The following is a 23,067-nucleotide window of genomic DNA, read 5'->3' as shown; positions in this document are numbered from 1 at the left end:
TACAAATGTTTACAACTATACTTATATGTTACTGACTATTTTATAATTTTACATATTACAATATGCTTTCCCTGCTAAGTACTGAGTATATGAAAAGGCCTCAAGGAAGAATGTTTGAGTAAAAAATTATAATAGGTACCACGTAAGGGCACTGTTCTGTTGATTTATATCCATGATCTTACTTAATCCTCTAAGTAACCCCACAGACACATTCTGTTGCTAAACTGATCTTAGAAGCTCCATGAATAAGAACTCATTTCACTGATGATAAAAATTGAGTGGGAAGATAACTTGCTTGTTAGTGGCAAATCAGGCTTTCTACCTGTATGTGACATCAAAGCCTCTTAGTGTTTTTTCAGTGCCAAGTACACATTGAACCTTCTATGAGTCCCTGAACAACAGCACTCCACACAGTAAAACCTTAAGTACTAACAAATTCAAATCATTACATATTAGACAAAGAAAAATTAGAGTCTAGCATACATAAAGGAATTTAGTTTAAAAAATAAAAGGTCAAAGGATGTCCTAGTTTAAAGGACACATTTAGCCCAATGACTGTGTATCTTTGATATCTGCTTCAGCAATGCTGTTTTTTAAGAAATAACATTTCCAATGAGAATTCGGCCACACCATAGCATCATAAATCATCAAAGATGAAAAAGTTGTTTATACAGTAACATTCAAGAAGGCTTTTCAATCATAAGTGTTGAAAGAAAATGTTTTCTGCTTAAATTTTGGTTAGCTAGAACACTGGCCCTAACATTACCCTTCTCTGTCCTTCATCTGCATCCCCGGTCCTGATGAACGAACTGCTTTCTCTTTGGGGCAGGGTGGTGGAGAATAATAAATGACTGGCTTGAGTATATTCCAAATGGCATTTACTATGAACTTTGTGCCTTCGTTCTTATTAACAAAGCCAATTAAGTAGGGGCAAGTATTAGGCAGTTAAATATCCCACTGATGGCTTAATAATACTGTTGTTCTAATTATTGTTATACATAAATCCTTGGCAGATATTTTCCCCCATGTCTTATTAAGTTTTAGGCACACTGTCTGAAACTTTATTCTTTTTAGTATGCCTAGACTGTTCTAGAAAAACAGAAGATATGTTAAATATAAATGACACTCATAATCCTACCTGTTGGTTGTCCAGATTCATCAGTGTGAGACTGCATGTTGAGATGGTCAGTTTTATATTCATTCCCGAAAACTGAAGATTACTTTTGCCAAGAACTGTTGATAGGAACTTAGCTGGAGGCTTTAAAAATAACAAAACAACATTCTAAGTTACAGATTTTGTTACAGAGGGAATATTTACTTTATGTTGTTTAAAAATGTTAAAAATGGGACAAAGCCCACACACTTCCTTTCTATTTTACTTTAAATAAATCAAGTGAGATGGAATGCTTTTTTAATGTAAACTTTTTAAAGTTGAAATGCAGCAAAATTCTTGAGTAAGTAGTGAAATCTAAGCCCTCAGACTTTTTCTCATACATTCCCTTCTCCCCAAATGCTGGGAGTAGGGGCATACTTTATATAAAAGGACCTCCCATGAGAGTTTGGATTAACTGAATTCACAAGTCATTTTGAACACCACAAATCTAAAAAAAAGAGAAAAAGTTGCTGCCTAGGTTTTTTGTGATGATTAAGAGTACAAAAAAACACAACATGCCCAAACTTAGGAAACACAGGGAAAGCGGTGCTTTTATAACTACAATATAACATTATAAATTATAATTTACAGGTATAAACACACACTAAAAAAGAAAGCTCTCCAATCAACAAGCTGACTTAGGGAGTGGGAGGAGGGACAAATTAGGAGATTTGAAGTAATATATATACTACTATCTATAAAATAGATAACCAACAAGGACCTACTGTTTAAAGCACAGGAAACTATACTCAATATCTTGCAATAATCTATAAGAGAAGAGAATCTGAAGAAGAAACATATATATACATATACATGTATAACTGAATTACTGTGCTGTACACCTGAAACAAACACAATATTGTATTTCAGCTATACTTCAATAAAAACTTTTAAACCAACCTAAATTTACAATTTAAAGAAATCAAAAAAGTTTATAAATTAAACTCAAAGTTAGCAGAAGGCAAGAAATAATAAAGATTAGAGCAGAGATAAATAATATAGAGACTAGAAAAACAATACAGAAAATCAGAGAAAACAAAAGTTTGTTCTTCAAAAAGATCAACCAAACTGACAAACCTTTAGCTAAACAAGTTAAGAAAAGAAAAAAGAGAAGACAAATTAGAAAGATCAGAAATGAAAGTGGAGACTATCCTACCAATTCTACGGAAGTGAAAGGACTGTAAGAGAATACTAGGAACAACACACCGGATTACTTAGATGAAATGGACAAATTTCCAGAAACATAAAACCTACAGAGACTAAATCACAAAGAAATAGAAAATCTGGGTAGACCTATAACTAGTCAGAAGGAAGGAAGACAAGAAAGCAAGCAAGAAAACAAGGGGAGGGAGGGAGGGATAGATGAGAGGAGGGAGAGAGGGAGAAGGAAGGAAGGGAGGGAAGGAAGGAAGGGAAAATAACAAGTGCTGGCAAGGAAGTGGAGAAATTGAAACCCTTGTGCACTATTAGTAGAAATGTACAATGGGTACAACAGCTTACTGAGAGTAGCAGCTCCTCAAAAAACTAAAACCAGAATTATCATATGATCTAGCAATTCTCTCCAGTACTCTTGCCTGGAAAATCCCATGGACGGAGGAGCCTGGTGGGCTGTAATCCATGGGGTCGCTAAGAATTGGACACGACTGAGCAACTTCACTTTCACTTTTCACTTTCATGCATTGGAGAAAGAAATGGCAACCCATTTTGTTCTTGCTTGTAGAATCCCAGGGACAGGGGAGCCTGGTGGGCTGCCATCTATGGGGTCACACAGAGTCGGACACGACTGAAGTGACTTAGCAGCAGCAGCAGCAGCAGCAGCAGCTAGCAATTCTGCTTCTTCTTCTATATCCAAAAGAACTGAAAGCAGGACTTAAAGAGATATTTGTACACCCATGTTCAGAGCAGCATTATTCACAAGCGTTAGAACATGGAAGTAATCCAAGTGTCCATCAGCACTTGGTGGAGAAGCAAAATGTGATATATACATACAATGAAATATTATTCAGTCTTAATTAGGGGGGAAATTCTGACATATGCTACAGCATGGATGAACCATGAGGACATTATGTGAGGTAATGTGAAATAAGCCTATCACGATATGACACTGCATGATTCCACTTATATGAGATAATTAGCGTAGTCAAAATCATAGAGACAGAAAGTAGAATGGTGGTTGCCAGGGGCTGGAGAGGGGAGAGATGGAAATTTATTGTTTAATGGGTATAGACTTTCTGTTTTACAAGATAAAATAGAGTTATGGGCTTATTCCCATTAAATTGTTTAACTAGATTGTGTAAAATAACTTCATTGCTTAATATGAAATTACGAAGTGAAGGCTTGGGGAAAATGGGCTTTTTTAGAAGCAAACAATTCTAAATGTATTCTGTTCTTCAAATACAGGATTTTCTTTCTTAAAAAAAAGAGTAATGCAGATAGATGGGGGTGATGATTGAGCAACAACAGGAATGTATTCACTGAACTATACACTTAGAAATGGTTACAGTGGTAAATGTTATGTGTATTTTAACACAATTTTTTAAATTGTGAAGAAAAAGAATATTAAAAATATGAAGTGCATTGAAGAGTCCCTGGCATGTATTATTAATTATTCAATAAATCCTCAGGAGTAGGCAACGGCAACCCACTCCAGTATTCTTGCCTGGGAAATCCCATGGACGGAGGAGCCTGGCGGGCTACAGTCCACGGGGTTGCAAAAAGTTGGCCACAGCTGAGTGCACGTGCACATCCTGTACAAATCTAGCTACCAAGGAATTAACTCAGTAATTTCTCTTTTTTCTTTACATGTTTACTTTCCGGAAAGATAGCCTGGTTTGCTTTATTTTGTTTTCCAGTGTGGACTCCCACTAATCCTGAAATGGGAAAGTCTTAAGTGAATAAGACTGTTTGTTGGGATCATCCAGTCACAACCTCTTATTTGAAGAGGTTATGAGAGGCAGGAGGAGGTTAGAGGCTACCGACAGATCATGGGTTCTGTCAAAGAAACTACTAATAGTAGTTCTAATAGAATTCAAGGGCCATTCATCAAAGTTTCCTGTACTGTGTGGCTCACTTGCGTCACTCTGGGTGACAATGGATTCAGCCTTAAGAAATAATGAGCAATGATAAAAATATGAGGCATGGATTTCCCTGGTGATCCAGTGGATAAGACTCCATGCTTCCAAGGCAAGGGGCATGTGTTTGATCCCTGGTCTGGGAACTAGGATCCCAAGTGCCTTGTGGGGTGGCCAAAAAAAAAAAAAAAATGAGACAGGGTGGTATGGTAATAGAGCACTAAGCTGAGACTGAAAACCTGGCTTTGACAGTTGGCACTGACCTTGATCATTCTAGTAACTCAAGGCAAGTCTCTTTGAGCCATAGTTTAGAAGCTAGCAAAATGAGAGGGTTTTTCCTGGGAGATCTCTAAAAATCCTTCCCCTCTTAATCTACAGTTCTGTAACTGATATGGCTATCTTAAGAGCCTTTGAATCTCTCCTTTGGACTTTGAAGCAACTATTCTAGGTTTAATGACTTAATACATAATTGGCAGACATACTAATACATCTTTTGTTACCCAAACAAGATTGACCAGAGTGTTTCATTATTCAGCCATGTAACAAATCACTAGCCGCAGGCATTTGTTTCTGCAAAAACTCCTGGTCAGTAATGTGCTAATACAATAATACTAACTACTATTATCATTGAAGCTTATGTAACCCAGACACCATGTTAAACGCTGTGATGTACACATCACTTCATTTAATTCTTACCTAACTCTATAAAGTACGTGCTATTTTCTCCCATTTTATAGATGAGGAAGCCAAGGATCCAAAAGGTGAAATGACTTGTTCAAGGTCACACAGTTACTAGGGTTTAAATCCAACTCTAGCATCGAGTTTGTGCTTTCTTTCAGCATAAAAAGCTCCTTCTATCCATTTACTATTCTACTGCTACCAGCACCCATGTTTCCATTTGAAAATAGGCCATGAAGTCTTAAAAGCCTAAAATGTTAAAATACAGAATACATACATTACAAAATATTGAAATTGGAAGGTACCAAAACTGGTCATTTTGTCAACAACTTAACTTACAGAAACAAAAATGAAGTTTCTTACAGAGATGTGATGCCGTGCTCAAAGCAAAGTAAAGACCCAGCCCTGCAACCAGATTTTTTCTAACTTGGAAAGACTTAGGTGCTTTCTCCACTCTGTCCGTCCAGGCATCACCATTTCAGACAATGTCTGGCAAGTCAGAAAATTTGAAGGAGAAGAACAACTTTGAGTGCATCTTAGATAGCATGCCAACTAGTCAAGGCTATTCTGGACCTTGGGTCATGTGGTGGAATGAACAAACAACTATTTCAATATTATCTTTCTTTCCCACAGTTAGGGAAATATTAAACAAAAAAACCACACCATTATTTATTTACCTTTCGCTTTTTAATGGCTCCATTTGCCCCAGGGACAGCTTCACACAGGCGACTTATTGCTTCCCTATAGAACAGAAACCATATAAAGACTCAGCAAACTATCAAGTACATAGTAAATGTTCAATAAACGTTAGCAAGTTGTTATGACCAAAATGTACACTCAGATAATGGTGAGTCTGACATAAAGGGCCTCCTCCACTTCACAGGAGAAAACTGAGCTTATTCTCACCACAGCTCAAATCCAAGAAGATCCAGCAACTCTCTAAATACTGAAAAATTGCTTTATAATAAGGAGTCATATATTCACCCTCATTGTCTATTTCCCTTGGGTTTTCAAGGTTGGCTTTCAGCACTGTTGATTTCTAACCAAAAAGGATGGATAGGACTTTACTGTCTGGGAATATTTCACAGTTTTATCTTTAGCAAAATCCCCTGTGGTGTTGTGAATAAAAAGCTTCATAGCATCTCATCGCTAAAAACAATTAAATACAAAAGAATCCAAACACTAGAGGAAGTTTAAAAGGATCGGGAGAGAATTAAACTTCAAGGTGGTCTCAAATGGAACCTTATTGACTAAGTTACTGCTACAAGCCATTGAGCTTTCATGTAATTTCACAGAAGAAAAGAAAATCAATAGCAAATTTCCTCCTTTGCTTATTTTTCTGCCCTTACTATATATTGCACTTCCTGAGAGAAAAGCGCCACTAAAAGAGGTAGTTGCTCCTTAATGGAAGTGGTGAATGCACTGGCGCCCTCCTCTCCAGAAATGCAGTTATAACTAAGAGCTTTTGTCTCTGGGACTCAGCACTCACAACCACCCGAGCTTTCCCTTGGCGTAATCTGAACCTTCGCCTGTGGCTTTCAACACACATATTAAACTTTTCACAAAGCAAATGGAAATCTCTAAGCTCCTTCCGGATCCACTGGACATCATCATTCAATTAGTACACACATATTATTACAGTTTTTATATATATCAGATTTCATGAAAATATTTTCTATGAGATGTTTTGATTTTCAAAGGAAGGGAGATGCAGAGAAAGGAATGCAGACCCATTAAAAATAAATATGGATTAGACAGACAAAAAATAGAGACCTATATATAGCTCTGTACATTAGTAGTGCAGAGCTATGTACGCAGCATGACTATCTGCAATAAATGGATAAAGCAGCTTTTCGATTTAGCATAGTTATTGTTTCTCCAGGATTCCAACCTTGCTCTCTGGAGTCAAACAAGACACCTCTTGAGAGTTGGGCTCTTTTGTTTGCTTGGCTGGCTGATGGTTTGAGTTATCTTAATGATAGTCAGTAATTGACGAGACACATCTAATTGATCTGAATGGGCCTACAGCGTTGCCTAAATAACTAGACCTGGCACCCTTGTTGTTGGTATTTAACAAACAAGGATTACGGGAAAGGTGTTCTTAGATCCTGTACTCCGTGAGAGCCAGTTGGGGTGCTTTGGTCTAAAAAGCTCCCTGTAAATGGGTTGAAATAAAAGTATACACAAAAGTGGACACTGATGTTGCCAAGTATAATAACAGTTATTATTAGAAGTAGCAACTTTCATAAGTTTTATGAAGCGCTTTCCCAGGCACTGTTTTCTTGATTCTTGTTCCAACTGTCAATAACATCTAACAAAATGTAAAGCTGTGAATTTGGATAAAGGGAATACTTTATAGGATGAGCATCCCGCAAGAAGAGTTTGGAAGGGTGAGCCCTCCTGGCAGGGTGGAATTGGGAAAATTCAGACAGAGGGAAGAGCATGTGTGAAGATATTCAAACATAAATAATTATAACATGTGGGGAGCTACAGTACTTTGATACTACAGGAGGACAAAGTATAGTAGAAACAAGAATGAGCAGGAGCTAAGCGATGGGATTAGAGTCTGAAAACGTTTTCTGAATAAAGCCAGATAGTAAATATTTTAGATTTTCTTCTGTTGCAACTACTGAACTCAGCCACTGGAACTTCACAACAGCAGCAGACAACATGCAAACAGATGAACACAGCTGTGTTCCAATAACTTAATTTCTAAAAACAGGTAGCTGGCGATAGTCAGCCAAGGACCATAGTTTGCCAACTTTCTGATTAGATAATTCATATGAAAGGGGTTAGAAATAATTCCGTTTTAGAGACAGGAAAATGTTAACAGTATAATTTTAGAACTAAAAATTGAAACAACTGTAAGATACTTGCTCCACTCTCATTAATTTCACACACAGAAAGAAAACTACAAAGCCAGTATTGACAGAAAAAAGGGAATAATTCCACTTCAGGTATATTTATCCACCGCTGGTGGCCTTAGTATTAATATAAAAGATGGCAAATGTCATAATATTTATCAGAGTTTTTGACAAGGAAGGAAGAATTTGTATTGAAACAGCACTGAGTAGTTATGTAAAAGAAACATTCATTTTAGAGTGAAAAAAACAACCCCAACAAAACAAATCAACAGAGATATTGCCACTTGCAATGTTAAATATTAGGACTGTAGAAATATGGAGGGAATCTACATAAATTAGTGGGAAAAAAGAACTTGGAATAGCATATGCACATCGGTAGCAGCTATATAAAATTAATTCTGTATAAACAGGGACATAGAAAAAGCATTAAATAGTAACTTGGCTTAGAGGGTTTTTTATGTTCGTGATTTGCTGTTTCCTATTTTTTATTCTATTGATGTTTAGATGTAAACAGTGTTTTGTTTTTCTTCATCATTCAATTGATTATATTCTTTTAAAATATTCAAAAGAACACAAGTTAGTTCTTCAGCAAGAGTTTTGCTCCTGTATTGTGGAGACGTGAGGGCTTGTCAACAATGTCCCTATGGATTGACACAGCCTGTCTCTCTTTTGCCAACAACTGCAGAGGTCAGAGAGTGTTCATGTTACAGATAATAAGAGACCTTTATTTCTCTTGTTCCCCTCCCAGCTTACCCTTTAATGCCTCCATCTTTATAGCCACTAAGACCAGATTTTTCTTTTCAGTTTACTTGGTAGATTTGTTGATTTTCACTCTCCAAAATTTCACAAAGAAAAAACTCTTGCCCAGATTTAGCAGTGCTTTCACATTAGAAATCCCTATCTTTAGATTTCTAGCAGGGAGTTCAAGTTTTAATAAAGAGGCATCCTATTTATATGTCAAGTTCAGCACTAAGCACCTTATGGACATCAACTCATTTAGTCTTAATAATATTATTTCAAGGTAAGTATTTTATCCCCATTTTACAAATGAGGAAATTTTCAAGGAATTTTAATAACTGCCTCTAAATAATTCAGCAGATAGTGGGAGAGACAGAATTCAAATCCAAGTCTGACTTAGAAACCCAGACTCACCATTGGAGGCACCATATTGCCAGGTGCATGAAAAGGGGGGAGTTCTAGGCTTTAGGGACTGGGAGGAGAAATATATGGTCCTTCCTCTGCTCGCTCCCCACATAGAAAAGGGTTCTTTTATGCAGTATGGCTGTGGTAGCCCGCCAAGGGAATGAGGCAAAGTGATGGAGGTCAGCTCTGGGGAAGGCTCATGAGGATGTCCCAGGCCCATGCTGTCCCAGCCCTTTGCTTTCCAGACACTGGCTTATTATCTCCTTAGGGATAATAACAGCATCCAGAGCCTGGCCCTCGGAGGAAGAACAAACGTGTGTGCAAAGCACACTCACTCAGAACTTTAAAGTCAGCTGAGACACCAGACGCTTCGCAGATTCAGAAAATCTCAATATACAACTCAAAAGAAAAAAGCAGAAACTTGTGCTTATGAACTTGCTTTTAAAAAACAGTTATACTGTACACCCACATCCATAGCATTATTCACAATAACTAAACCATGGAAACAACCCAAGCATCCATCGACAGATGAATGGATAAGCAAAATGTGGTACATACATACAATGGAATATTATTCAGCCTCACAAAGAAAGGAAATTCTGACACATGCTACAACATGATGAATGTTGAGGACATTATGAAAAGTTAAATAAGACAGTCACAAATAGGCAGATGCTGCATGACTCCACTTACTTGCAGTAGTCAAAATCATGGAAAGGAGAATGGTGATTGCCAGGGGCTAGGGGAGAATGGGGAGTTGTTGTTTAATAGGTACAGAGCTTTAGATTTACAAGATGAAAAGAATTAGGGGAATGGATGGTGATGATGGTTGTACATCAGTGTGAATGTACTTAATACCCCTGAACTATACATTTTAAAATGGTAATCATGACGGTAAGTTTTATGTTGTGATTTTATCATAACAGAAAAAAAGAACTGCCAAAAATAAAGTAATTAATTTTTTTTCTACTTTAGACTAAAGTGGAAGTGAGAAATACATTTAAGGGACTAGATCTCATAGAAAGAGTGCCTGATGAACTATGGACAGAGGTTCGTGACATTGTACACGAGGCAGGAATCAAGACCATCCCCAAGAAAAAGAAATGCAAAAAAGCAAAATGGCTGTCTGAGAAGGCCTTACAAATAGCTGTGAAAAGGAAGGAAGCGAAAAGCAAAGGAGAAAAGGAAAGATATATCCATTTGAATGCAGAGCTCCAAAGAATAGCAAGGAGAGATAAGAAAGCCTTCCTCAGTAATCAGTGCAAAGAAATAGAGGAAAAAAACAGAATGGGAAAGACTAGAGATCTCTTCAAGAAAATGAGAGATTCCAAGGGAACATTTCATGCAAAGATGGGCTCAATACAGGGCAGAAATGGTATGGACGTAACAGAAGCAGAAGATATTAAGAAGAGGTGGCAAGAATACACAGAAGAACTGTACAAAAAAGATCTTCATGACCCAGATAATCATGATGGTGTGATCATTCACCTAGAGCCAGACATCCTGGAACGTGAAGTCAAGTGGGCCTTAGGAAGCATCACTACAAACAAAGCTAGTGGAGGTGATGGAATTCCAATTGAGCTATTTCAAATCCTGAAAGATGATGCTGTGAAAGTGTTGCACACAATATGCCAGCAAATTTGGAAAACTCAGCAGTGGCCACAGGACTGGAAAAGCTCAGTTTTCATTCCAATCCCAAAGAAAGGCAATGCCAAAGAATGCTCAAACTACCACACAATTGCACTCATCTCACACGCTAGTAAAGTAATGCTCAAAATTCTCCAAGCCAGGCTTCAGCAATACATGAACCGTGAACTTCCTGATGTTCAAGCTGGTTTTGGAAAAGGCAGAGGAACCAGAGATCAAATTGCCAACATCTGCTGGATCACTGAAAAAGCAAGAGAGTTCCAGAAAAACATCTATTTCTGCTTTATTGACTATGCCAAAGCCTTTGACTGTGTGGATCACAATAAACTGTGGAAAATTCTGAAAGAGATGGGAATACCAGACCATCTGACCTGCCTCTTGAGAAATCTGTATGCAGGTCAGGACGCAACTGTTAGAACTGGACGTGGAACAACAGACTGGTTCCAAATAGGAAAAGGAGTACGTCAAGGCTGTATATTGTCACCCTGCTTATTTAACTTATATGCAGAGTACATCATGAGAAACTCTGGGCTGGAAGAAGCACAAACTGGAATCAAGATTGCCAGGAGAAATATCAATAACCTCGAATATGCAGATGACACCACCCTTATGGCAGAAAGTGAAGAAGAACTAAAGAGCCTCTTGATGAAAGTGAAAGAGGAGAGTGAAAAAGTTGGCTTCAAGCTCAACATTCAGAAAATGAAGATCATGGCATCCAGTCCCATCACTCCATGGCAAATAGATGGGGAAACAGTGGAAATAGTGGCTGACTTTATTTTTCTGGGCTCCAAAATCACTGCGGATGGTGACTGCATGCATGTAATTAATTGACGCTTACTCCTTGGGAGGAAAGTTATGTACAACCTAGACAGCATGTTAAAAAGCAGAGACATTACTTTGTCAACAAAGGTCCATCTAGTCAAGGCTATGGTTTTTCCAGTGGTCATGTATGGATGTGAGAGTTGGACTATAAAGAAAGTTGAGCACTAAAGAATTGATGCTTTTGAATTGTGGTGTTGGAGAAGACTCTTGAGAGTCCCTTGGACTGCAAGGAGATCCAACCAGTCCATCCTAAAGGAGATCAGTCCAGGGTGCTCATTGGTAGGACTGATTTTGAGGCTGCGACTCCAATACTTTGGCCACCTGATATGAAGAGCTGACTCATTCAAAAAGACCTTGATGCTGGGAAAGGTTGAGGGCAGGAGAAGGGGACAACAGAGGATGAGATGGTTGGATGGCATCACCGACTCAATGGTCATGGGTTTGGGTGGACTCCGGGAGTTGGTGATGGACAGGGAGGCCTGGCGTGCTGCAATTCATGGGGTCGCAAAGAGTCGGACATGACTGAACTGAACTGAAAGAGGATCAACAGATCTCTCTCCAACAAAGGCCTATTTGCGCAAATATTTCTTTTCAGTTTTAATGGGTCCAACGCCCCAACTCTCACCCCTCAGTATCACCCCTGGAAAACCATCTGTGGGCCTCTTGGGAACCCACAGATCTCAGGTTAAAAACCACTGCTTTAAACCACTCCAACTGTTTTCTTTGCTTACATCAGTATTAACAAATCTGATACCCCAGCCAGAGAAGGCACATATGTGCTTGAGTTTCGTTGCTTTTCTTCTCAAAGATCTTTTCTTCCCCTTAGACTGGGACCAAGAGATTAACTGCAACATTTTCAAGAACAAATAGTATTTTCAATGCTTTTTGGTGTTCTAGCCACACCCTGCAACCTAAAGCACTGACTTTACACATGCTGAGGAAAAAGAAAACAGAGATCCCGAGGCAGGGATTCCTCCCAAGATGAGGGTGCCACCACCCCAGCTGCCCAAGCAGTCTGCATTTCTGCATAACCCCTTAGAAGTTGACAACCATGGGACACTCTCCAGCAAGCAAACATTCAGCAAACGTCCTCTCTTAGAGGAGCAGGACTTTTCAGAGTTTAAATGGCTAAAGATTTCCATCCTGGGAGCCTGTACTAGAAAGAGAGAGAGACCCAGAGGACCAACAGTGGTCACTTTGTTTATTGTTTTGCCACATGAGAGGGAAGGGGAGAAACAGGCTGATGTAAGAGAATGAGAATGCAGTTGAAGATTTGCTTTTAAGCATATAAAATCCTGCCTACGCCATTAAGACCGAAAAAAGATATTTTATCTGTTTTAACAGAGCCCAAACGTCACCCAAACAAAGCTACTTTTCTTCGTCAACCCCTGGCCACTACGGTACTTAAGTTATAATTTTTCCATGTCTTTAACCCTTAAACAGTTAAGCTCCTCTGGAAGCAACGCTGCCCAATCATTGTGTATTTTTGTTTGTTTGTTTGTTTTTAAATTTTGAAGGCAATATCCTAAAATCCAAGACAAAGTGGAGCATTTAAGGGAGGGTGGGAGCCTGTGGGACATATTGTTTCTAGTGAATGTCAAGATGCAGTTCTTCAGTAAATAGGAAAGCCAGAAAATGTGTCACATGAAACCAGGCAAATGGCCCAGGAAAGCAGTTAAAGGCAACTCTCCCCATCTCCCAACACACACACACACACACACACACACACACACACACACACACACACACACACACACATGGTTCCTTTTTGTCTAAACCAATAGAAACGAGAATAACTTTTATTCCCTGAAAGAGCCTTTCCAAAAAAAGAATTCAAAAATATGTAAGTAGAACAAAGTCACAAGGGATTTTCCCTTACTTTTCATTTCCAACATGAATATTTAAATGAATCAGTTAATAATGTGCAGGGACAAGTTGTCACCTGAATGTCTCAAACCGCCTTCCTATTGATGAATGTGAGGATTGTAATTCAGACTCCACATCATGTTAGTTTTATGTTGTTCCAGTTGTTCTAGGGAAACTAGTACCTGCTTTTTTGAAATCTTTACCTTCAGAACATCAGAGCTCAGTGATCTATATGTACAATTTTGTTCAGCTTGCTGAAATTAAAGACCTCCAAGAATATATGCAAGCCTCAGACAAGACACTTTAGAACATGAGCCTGCCTCCATGGCGATAAGCACACAATGAGTGCAGTCAATGGCCCTAGACCAGCAGAAAATGCAAAACTTCAAACTCCCTTTGTGTTATTATCAAGGGCATTGCCCACGCACTCTGGGACGATCAATGCTGCCTGTAAAATATATTCTTTCATTTTGGAAACAGGCACTTTGGATCCCAGGATGGTCAAATCAAACCTTTTAGGAATGCCCACAGCATTTACTCTCACATGGACTTATCTCACCACTCTGTTCAACCTGAATTCTATTCAAAATCTGATTATAAAGTACATTTGCAATTCTACCCAGCCCAAGCCACCACAGAACACAGGTTGTTCTGTCTATTCTGTGATTCTGCCCTTTGGCTCTGATGCAAAGGTTAAGCCATGAATTGTACTTTAATGAAGTTGAAAGACCATTTCGTCTCCACAGTGGCACCTCCCCTGCAAGTCTCCCCCCACTAAACAGAAATGAAGTCCTGATCTTCTCCTATCCCCACAATGGTTTCTCGTAAAACAATCACATGTTTCAAAATGCAACGTGGCTTATACACCTTCAAATACAAAATGAGATATGGGGTTGTTTTCACACAAAACACACTGGAATTGGTAAATCCAAAAGACTGTCCTCCTTTACTTTGGAATAAACTAAAACCATTCTGTTTTAGACAAAATATTCTAAATATTATTAAGGCATGTCTTTTGAGGTTAAAAAGTATACCGATCATACAGTGTGGTCACTTAAGAATTTTTTTAATGAATTTTGAAAAAACAAAACAGATTCAATATAATCACCCACCTTTATTCATCATATTTCATTCCAAATGATGCTTATCTCCTTCCAAAAATAGGCCTATCTTCATAAAAGAAAAATTTGGTGCCATTTAAGATACTTAATACAGTTTGCCATAAAGGTATCTATAATGTTGACCAAGACAGTAATGGGTAAATATGAATGTACAACTCCCACCACTGTTTAAAAAAATAACTCTCAGTGTTTTATGGGCTATTTGGTATACATACTATAGATTTTATCTGGTAAGTCCATTTTTCAAAAATGTGGTGTGTGCCTCTAGAAGGAATCAGTAACTGGCCTAGCCAGTTGGGTCCACTGGTGGGACAATTTTGGCCTGCATATCAGCTAAGAGTTCAATGAGATAACCATTTAGATAAGTGGTGATCAAACTTCCAAGTTCTTAAGAATTAACTGGCTTGCTGGTTAAAAATGCAGATTCCTGGGACTGTTCTTGGGATTTTTATTTTATAGGTCTGCAGGTTAACAGCCTCCCAGGTCATTCTAAAGCAGATCAGCTCAAGGACCACACAGTAGACTAGAACTTCTACTTGAGTGCACTGCACAGGGTGCCTGGTTCTGCGCTCTACAGCTTCACCCAGATGGCTGTGTTAGTGGACGTTAAGGAATTAGGTCACTTGCTCCAGGCAGCTATGGTGGGGAAGGCTACACATTTAATTATGTTCCATTTGGGGGGAAATCTGTATTCAATTTAGTCAGTCAATGTGCTAGGATAGATATTTAGTATAATCTTCTCCTCTCCCCTCTGTCCTCTTTATCTCTGCTCTTCTCACTGGAAAGGCTTTCATCAGAGGGTATCTGAAGACCCTGAATATCTTTGTTCCCATGATCCCCTGCAGACATGGGTGGTAATAAGTGACCTGCATTTTCTCCCATATCTGGCAGCCTGGATGTTGCGAGGTCTAGACCATCTGCCCCTCGAAATGTATTCATGTTCTAGGCAGTGGTTTGCAACTGTTGCTGCACACTGGGAAAACACCGGGGAGCTTTAACAAATCCTGATGACTGGGTCTCATCTCCAGACATTCTGATTTAGTGGGTGAGGGTGGACTTGAGGATTGGGAGTTTTAAAAGCTCCCTCAAGTGTTTCCAATAGAGCTGAGTCAGATTGAGAACCTCTTCATAACAGTAAACACCATGCCTTTTTTAGTCCAGGGCCAGAGAATAAAAACTGCTAGGCTTTGTGAGCCATATAGACTGTCACAACAACACAACTCTGCAGTTGCAGCTGAAAAAGCAGCCACCGACATGTAAGTGAATGGGCACGCTTGAGTGCCAAAAACACTTACAGACACAAATGTGAATTCCATTTAACTTTCACAGGTCACAAAATATTCTTCTTTTGATCCCTCACCCCCAATCATTTTTAAAAAGTCAAAAACCATTCTTGGCTCAAAATATGGCAAAATCAAAATCAGGTAGCAGGTGGTTTGCTGAGCCTTCTTCTGGAGCTAACTAGAAATGAATGTAAGAGCCCATGGGATCACAATCAGCTATTAGCTTGTCTGTGGCAAAAAACCTATTAAAACACAACCTTTTAATCGTCACAGACAGATTGTTTATACGTACTTGGCCTTGGTCTTGCTCAGTATGTTGGTACAGGAAGCTGGGTCTTATAAGAGATGAGTTTTCTACTATATAAACATAAGGGTTATGGAACTGCCTTTACATACTCTTAATTATGACCTTCCATTCTTTGTCTCTCCTACCAGCATTCAATGAAAGGAGAAGGGAACCGAAATCCTTCTTCTTTTTATATCAACTAAGTTTCATTAAGTGACATGATATCTTGTGCATGATACAGAACAAAGTGCTTGGGGGAGATACATAAACAAACATGAAAAATTACTACAAATGTTAACAGGGGAAAAGTGGAGGGTTCTAATTTATCTACAATTCTTCTATGATAATTAAAAAAAAAAGGCTGGTTGAGTGGGCTCTGCAATCAACAGCCAGAATTCAAAATTTAACAGTCTCCTATAATCTCTGTGACATTGAACACATTTTTAAAGCTTTCTGTGTCTCAGTTTCTTAAATTTATAAAGTGGGAATAATGATAGTGCTTTGAACAATGCCTCAAAAAATGTTATCCATAATTATTGCTTTATCCTTAAAATGTCTATCTGCTTTGAAAACTGGTTCTAAACTGTTTTTTACAATGTCTAGTACCCAACAGCATACTCCCTGGTTATAACTGGAATTATACAGAAAGCATGTTGTAGAAGAGCCCCAATTATGTCTGTTACACATACAGCAAGTTTCTATAAAGGCAGAATGCCTACTTGATTTTCCTTAGATGCCTCCATGGCACCTAGTGGGCTGCCCTGGACATCCTGAATGTTCAGTGTGCAAATGTTTAGACAGCTCTATGGCACTGAAACAAAGTATGATCCTTGTCCCCTTGAATAACCCAGATCCTCCTTCAGATCAGAAGTATCCATTACCCTGGTTGTGGGAATGTTCACTGCTCATGTCTCACAGCCAAGTTCCTTCCCCAGAACTTGTCTTCTCCTTTAGTTACCTTGCCCATAAACATGTCCCTCCCAAGAGGCATGACAAATGACATGACATGACATGACAAATCAATACAGTGTTCAAAGGCCTGGTCTCTGCACCCAGGAGATATGCTGAGGGCTTTGTTGAGATGGCATCACTATTCAACACTGTCGCCATGTCTGGACCTGCAACCCTCACTCCCCTATGTGTTGATCTTAAGAATTCCCCCAGCATACCTTTTGCATTTAAGCTCTCCATCTCAGCATCTGTTTCTAGATCCATAAGTCCTGCTAATGAGCTGCTGCCAGAATTATGCTCCTTTATTTTGGCATAAACACTTAACTAGAAGATATCTTCTCTTTTTAAAAATCTGCATTGTCAGAGCTAATAGTGAAATATCCTTTTTTGTTCAAACATGCATGCAAACTCACATTTCCCTAGAGGAGGTACAGCTCACATAAGCTCCAACTCATGTTTAAGTAAATGGGTCAGAACCTGCATTTGTTCCATTAGGCATTTCACAGTTTTCCTAAGGAGAATCCTGATAAGAAATGGAACAAATCTGACTGGCAGGTGGAGACACTGCCAACTGTCTAGCATTTCCTTTGAGCACAAAGCCTCTTTTTATCAAAGAAAAGTCAGGCTGAGATTACTTTCTAATGAATTTTTAGTGTTTTCCATCTAGCTCACTTCCTAAAAGCAACTGCATCTTTGATTTTTCTGGATATATGGTATCTTGAATCCAGGCTAAATTCCATACACTAGGCTTCCAGGGAGAACCTCAAGGCCCAAAGATGATGGATGATGGAGCCTTTGTGATTGACTGCCCCACTGAAAAAGGATAGGGACTCAATCCCTTCTTAGCCAGACACACTCTGAGGCCCACGCTAAGCTTTCTCAGGAGGCTCCTATGTAACCGTAGTACTGGTGTTTCTAGGAGCAATGGTACAAAGGCCTATTCTACTTGCATTGTTAAATGATTCAGACCAGGAAATGACCAGTGTATCCATCAAAATCAAAATTAGAAACCCAGTTTCTTGGTCTTAGAGACATTTGCACAGAATATACTGGAATATGCTTGGGGTATTACAAACATTCAGTACTGACTTTTAAAGGAAACCAAAAAGGGCCAAAAAGGGAGATACCAGAATACATTCTCAACTGGCTCTGCACAGTAAAGAAGGCTTGAGGGAAAAAAAAAAATCACCGGAAAAAGTTATTTCATTCAGCAATAGAAGCTAAAAATACTGAGGTCGTCCCCAAATGCACACACTTTAACATTCATGCATTTTAAGCTCTAAATTAATCTGTTTCTCCTCAAACACTTGAGGCCATCCACTAAAATCCATACTTAGATATGGACAGATAGCTTAGATCAGTGAAAGTGTATATACTGCCTGTTAGAGGAAGAGTGCATATGTGTTCATAGGATAATATATGCACATCTGTAAGTTTCTGTAGATTCATATGGATAAATTAGCAGGTTCTGATTTCAGCTGCAACATATTTTTAGAAACAATTTCATAAAGTGGATCATATTTTCCATGGAAAAAGCATTATAATTGGAAGTTTCATTCCTGACAAAGGATTTCTCAACAAATCAAATATAGATACTGTAAAGAGAATTAACAAAACTAATCACCATTTTATAAACCTCTACAAATACCTAAAACACTAGAATAATGCCCTGCATCCCACAAAAACTGCATAAAATACACAATACCTACACGTGTAGCCTCAATGTTTCTTGAAATACACAAACACTGCATCAACATATAGGTCAACTGAATTATGTTCAAAAATTAATAACATTTTGATTAACAATTTCTTAAATTTTAGTGGAGCATTTAGGGGATAATTTAAATATGCCCAATCTTTTTTTTTTAAGGTATTCAAAGAAATTAATCTATTGTCTTCTTTTCCCTTTGAGGTAGGAATCTATTTTTCACTGCATTTACTACTGCCATTTTACAAGCTACTTTTTCCTCCTCCCAGTAATTGCCCTTCCCAATATACGAGAGCTGGAGAAGGGCATGGCCATCCACTCCGTATTCTTGCTTGGAGAATTCCATGGACAGAGAGGCCAGGCAGGTTGCAGTCTTACAGGGTCGCACAGAGTTGGACACGACTGAAGCAACTTAGCACGTGCGCAAGCACCATATTCGCGTGTTACGGAACTATCGTACTGCCGCAATGCAACTCTGTCCTGGCCAAGGCTGACTGGCCCAGCATTGGGCCCCAGTCACCATTCTACCTGGGAATTTGACATTTGGAATTAAGAAAACCAGAGGTGGGGAATCCCTGCAGCCCTGCTGCTGATGCCTTAGCAGTCCTGACTCTATCCTTCTTACCTGTTTGATTGTTCACTTCTCAGATTCCAGGAGCTGCCTCAATATCCTTTCAGGAAATTCCCCTTTCGGCTTACCTAGGCAGAGTTACTTTCTGCTACTTAAAGCCAAAGACTCTTAATAAATATACCCATGGCAAGGAGATGTAGTTAAAATTATTTCTTACACCTTAAAGCTCAGGTCAAAGCAAGTACTATTCATAAATAATGACCTAGAAAATATGTACCTTAGATGATAAAAGCATGTTACAAATTAATACACACTATCTAATCTCACCTTAACCTTCAAACACATGACTGGAAAAATCTTACACCAAACTGCCACTACTAGTTACCTCCAGCAATTTGTTTATTTTTTCTTTAATTTTACCCTATTTCTCAATTCCCACAATAAGCCAATTTTAGTTTTTATAATCAGAAAAATATAATGAAAAAGAATGTTAGGAATCAGATGTCCCAGAGGCCTGACATCAGTGATGGAGGTGGTCATAGCTGAGTTGTTTCCTCACTTAGAAGTGATTTTTAAAAGATGAGCCAGGCCTGCATTTATTGCCTGCACTGTCCCCCATCATCTTAGTCTATCCACAGCTGTAAGAGCAGTTTCTTAGCTTCAAACCAAAGCAATGTCACTAGAAAACATTAAGTGCTATAGGGACAGGATTTGGTGTAAGGGTTCCTGGGTTTCAGCTCAGGAAAACAGCTGTGTGGTCTGGGAATGGTCACAAAAACTTCTCTGAGCCTCAGCATCCCCTGCTCAAAATGGGGAATTACAGTACCTTCCTCTCAGGGTGATCATGTGCTTCATAAGAGAGCAAGGCAAGTGAAACAAATATCAGCTACTGTTAACTACTTTCACCTCCTGTCCTGCAGCAGCCCTCTTGGCCAGCATAGTTTCTGGTTGGGCTTCAAGAAATTAGAACAGACTACATGCACTCTTCCCCAAATTATCTCAGCTGTGGGACCTGCTAGAAACAGGCTTTGACACTTCAGCTGTCCTTCTCTTACTGGCTTTGCACACTTTCAGAAAAACAAACTTGGACAACCTTGAATACTTCAAAAATATAACTCATCTAGTAACCAACGCTTTTTAAAAATTGTTGTAAAATACATATATAGTACATATCCATAAAATTTACCATTTGAATAATTTTTAAGTGTATAGTTCAGTGGCATTAAGTACATTCACACTGTCATGCAATCATCAGCACCACTCGTCTCTAGAACTTTTTCACCTTCCCAAACTAAAACTCTGCACCCATGAAGCACTAATACCTTCCCCTCTAACCCCTGGCAACTACCAATCTACTTTCTATCTCTAGATCTGACTACTCTAGGCACTTCATACAAGGGAAATCAGACTACTTTTTTGTCTTTGTCTTTGTCTTTTTGTATTTTTCCTTAGCACAATATGCTCACGCTTTGCAGTAGGCTGAATGTTTCTATCTCCACAAAATTTCTATGTTGAAACCCTAACACCCAAAGGTGATAGTACTAGTAATTGGGGCCTTTGGGAATCAACTAGGTCATGAGGGTGGGGCCCTCATGATGGAGGTTAATGCTCTTATAAAAGAGGTACCACAGAACTCCCTAGGCCCTTCTGCAAGGAAGGATATGATCATTCTGCCATCCAGAAAAAGGCCCTCACCCCACCTTGGTGGCACCTTGATCTCAGACATCCAATCTCCAGAGCTGTTAGAAATAAACATCTGTTGTTTATAAGCTACCCTATCTGTAGTATTTTGTTACAGAAGCCTGAATGGACTAACACAAGGTTTATTCATGCTGTAGCATGCATAAAAATTTACTTTTTTGCAGCTTTATTGAGATACAATTGACAAAATCATAATATATTTAAAGCATACAAAGTGATAGTTTGATAGCAGTGTATATTGTGAAAGAATTCCCACAATCAAGTTAATGAGCACATCCATCAGATCACATACTTACCTCTTTTTTTTTGGTGAGATTCCTTAAAATCTACTCTGTTAGCAAATTTTAATTGTATTATACAATGCAGTATTAGTCACTGTATTAGTATGCTATAATCACTATGCTATACGTTCAATCATAAAGGCCTTAACCATCTTCAAACAAAAGCTTGTTCTCTTTAACCAATAGCTCCCCATTTCCCAGCCCCGCGATGCCCCATCCTTTGGTAACCACCATTCTACTCTCTGTTGCTATGAGTTGGACTTTTTATAAAAAGATTACACACATAAGTGATATCATGCAGTATTCATCTTTCTCTGTCTTTGTGCCAGTACCATACTGTTTTGATGACTGTGGCTTTGTAGTAGAGCCTGAAGTCAGGCAAGTTGATTCCTCCAGTTCCATTCTTATTTCTCAAGATTGCTTTGGCAATTCGAGGTTTTTTGTATTTCCATACAAATCTTGAGATTATTTGTTCTAGTTCTGTGAAAAATACGGCTGGTAGCTTTATAGGGATTGCATTGAATCTGTAAATTGCTTTGGGTAGTATACTCATTTTCACTATATTGATTCTTCCGATCCATGAACATGGTATATTCCTCCATCTATCAGTGTCCTCTTTGATTTCTTTCATCAGTGTTTTATAGTTTTCTATATATAGGTCTTTAGTTTCTTTAGGTAGATATATTCCTAAGTATTTTATTCTTTTCGTTGCAATGGTGAATGGAATTGTTTCCTTAATTTCTTTTTCTACTTTCTCATTATTAGTGTATAGGAATGCAAGGGATTTCTGTGTGTTGATTTTATATCGTGCAACTTTACTATATTCATTGATGAGCTCTAGTAATTTTCTGGTGGAGTCTTTAGGGTTTTCCATGTAGAGGATCATGTCATCTGCAAACAGTGAGAGTTTTACTTCTTCTTTTCCAATTTGGATTCCTTTTATTTCTTTTTCTGCTCTGATTGCTGTGGCCAAAACTTCCAGAACTATGTTGAATAGCAGCGGTGAAAGTGGACACCCTTGTCTTGTTCCTGACTTTAGGGGAAATGCTTTCAATTTTTCACCATTGAGGATAATGTTTGCTGTGGGTTTGTCATATATAGCTTTTATTATGTTGAGGTATGTTCCTTCTATTCCTGCTTTCTGGAGAGTTTTTATCATAAATGGATGTTGAATTTTGTCAAAGGCCTTCTCTGCATCTATTGAGATAATCATATGGTTTTTCTTTTTCAATTTGTTAATGTGGTGAATTACGTTGATTGATTTGCGGATATTGAAGAATCCTTGCATCCCTGGGGTGACGCCCACTTGGTCATGGTGTATGATCTTTTTAATGTGTTGTTGGATTCTGCTTGCTAGAATTTTGTTGAGGATTTTTGCATCTATGTTCATCAGTGATATTGGCCTGTAGTTTTCTTTTTTTGTGACATCTTTGTCAGGTTTTGGTTTTAGGGTGATGGTGGCCTCATAGAATGAGTTTGGAAGTTTACCTTCCCCTGCAATTTTCTGGAAGAGTTTGAGGAGGATAGGTGTTAGCTCTTCTCGAAATTTTTGGTAGAATTCAGCCGTGAAGCTGTCTGGACCTGGGCTTTTGTTTGCTGGAAGATTTCTGATCACAGTTTCAATTTCCGTGCTTGTGATGGGTCTGTTAAGATTTTCTATTTCTTCCTGGTTCAGTTTTGGAAAATTGTACTTTTCTAAGAATTTGTCCATTTCTTCCACGTTGTCCATTTTATTGGCATACAACTGCTGATAGTAGTCTCTTATGATCCTTTGTATTTCTGTGTTGTCTGTTGTGATCTCTCCATTTCATTTCTAATTTTATTGATTTGATTTTTCTCTCTTTGCTTCTTGATGAGTCTGGCTAATGGTTTGTCAATTTTATTTATCCTTTCAAAGAACCAGCTTTTGGCTTTGCTGATT

At 38.5% G+C, this 23,067-nt stretch overlaps 1 protein-coding gene across 2 annotated transcripts in view; it reads right to left on the bottom strand.

Annotated features, from left to right (window-relative positions):
• The window catches only part of SHC4 (SHC adaptor protein 4), a 131,424-nt gene that overhangs the window by 50,178 nt on the left and 58,179 nt on the right, over positions 1 to 23,067 (bottom strand). For both annotated transcript variants that reach the window (XM_069596605.1, XM_069596604.1), the window contains exons 3-4: positions 5,580 to 5,643; positions 1,139 to 1,258 (exon numbers count right to left, since the gene is read on the bottom strand). In XM_069596605.1, coding sequence (XP_069452706.1) covers positions 1,139 to 1,258; positions 5,580 to 5,643 — 184 coding nt within the window. The remainder of the gene's footprint in view (positions 1 to 1,138; positions 1,259 to 5,579; positions 5,644 to 23,067) is intronic.

This window comes from Ovis canadensis, chromosome 7 (genome assembly GCF_042477335.2).
Source record: "Ovis canadensis isolate MfBH-ARS-UI-01 breed Bighorn chromosome 7, ARS-UI_OviCan_v2, whole genome shotgun sequence".
Taxonomy (NCBI): Eukaryota; Metazoa; Chordata; class Mammalia; order Artiodactyla; family Bovidae; genus Ovis; species Ovis canadensis.
The sequence above is the reverse complement of the archived record's forward strand: the minus strand, read 5'-3'. Positions and strand labels throughout refer to the sequence as shown.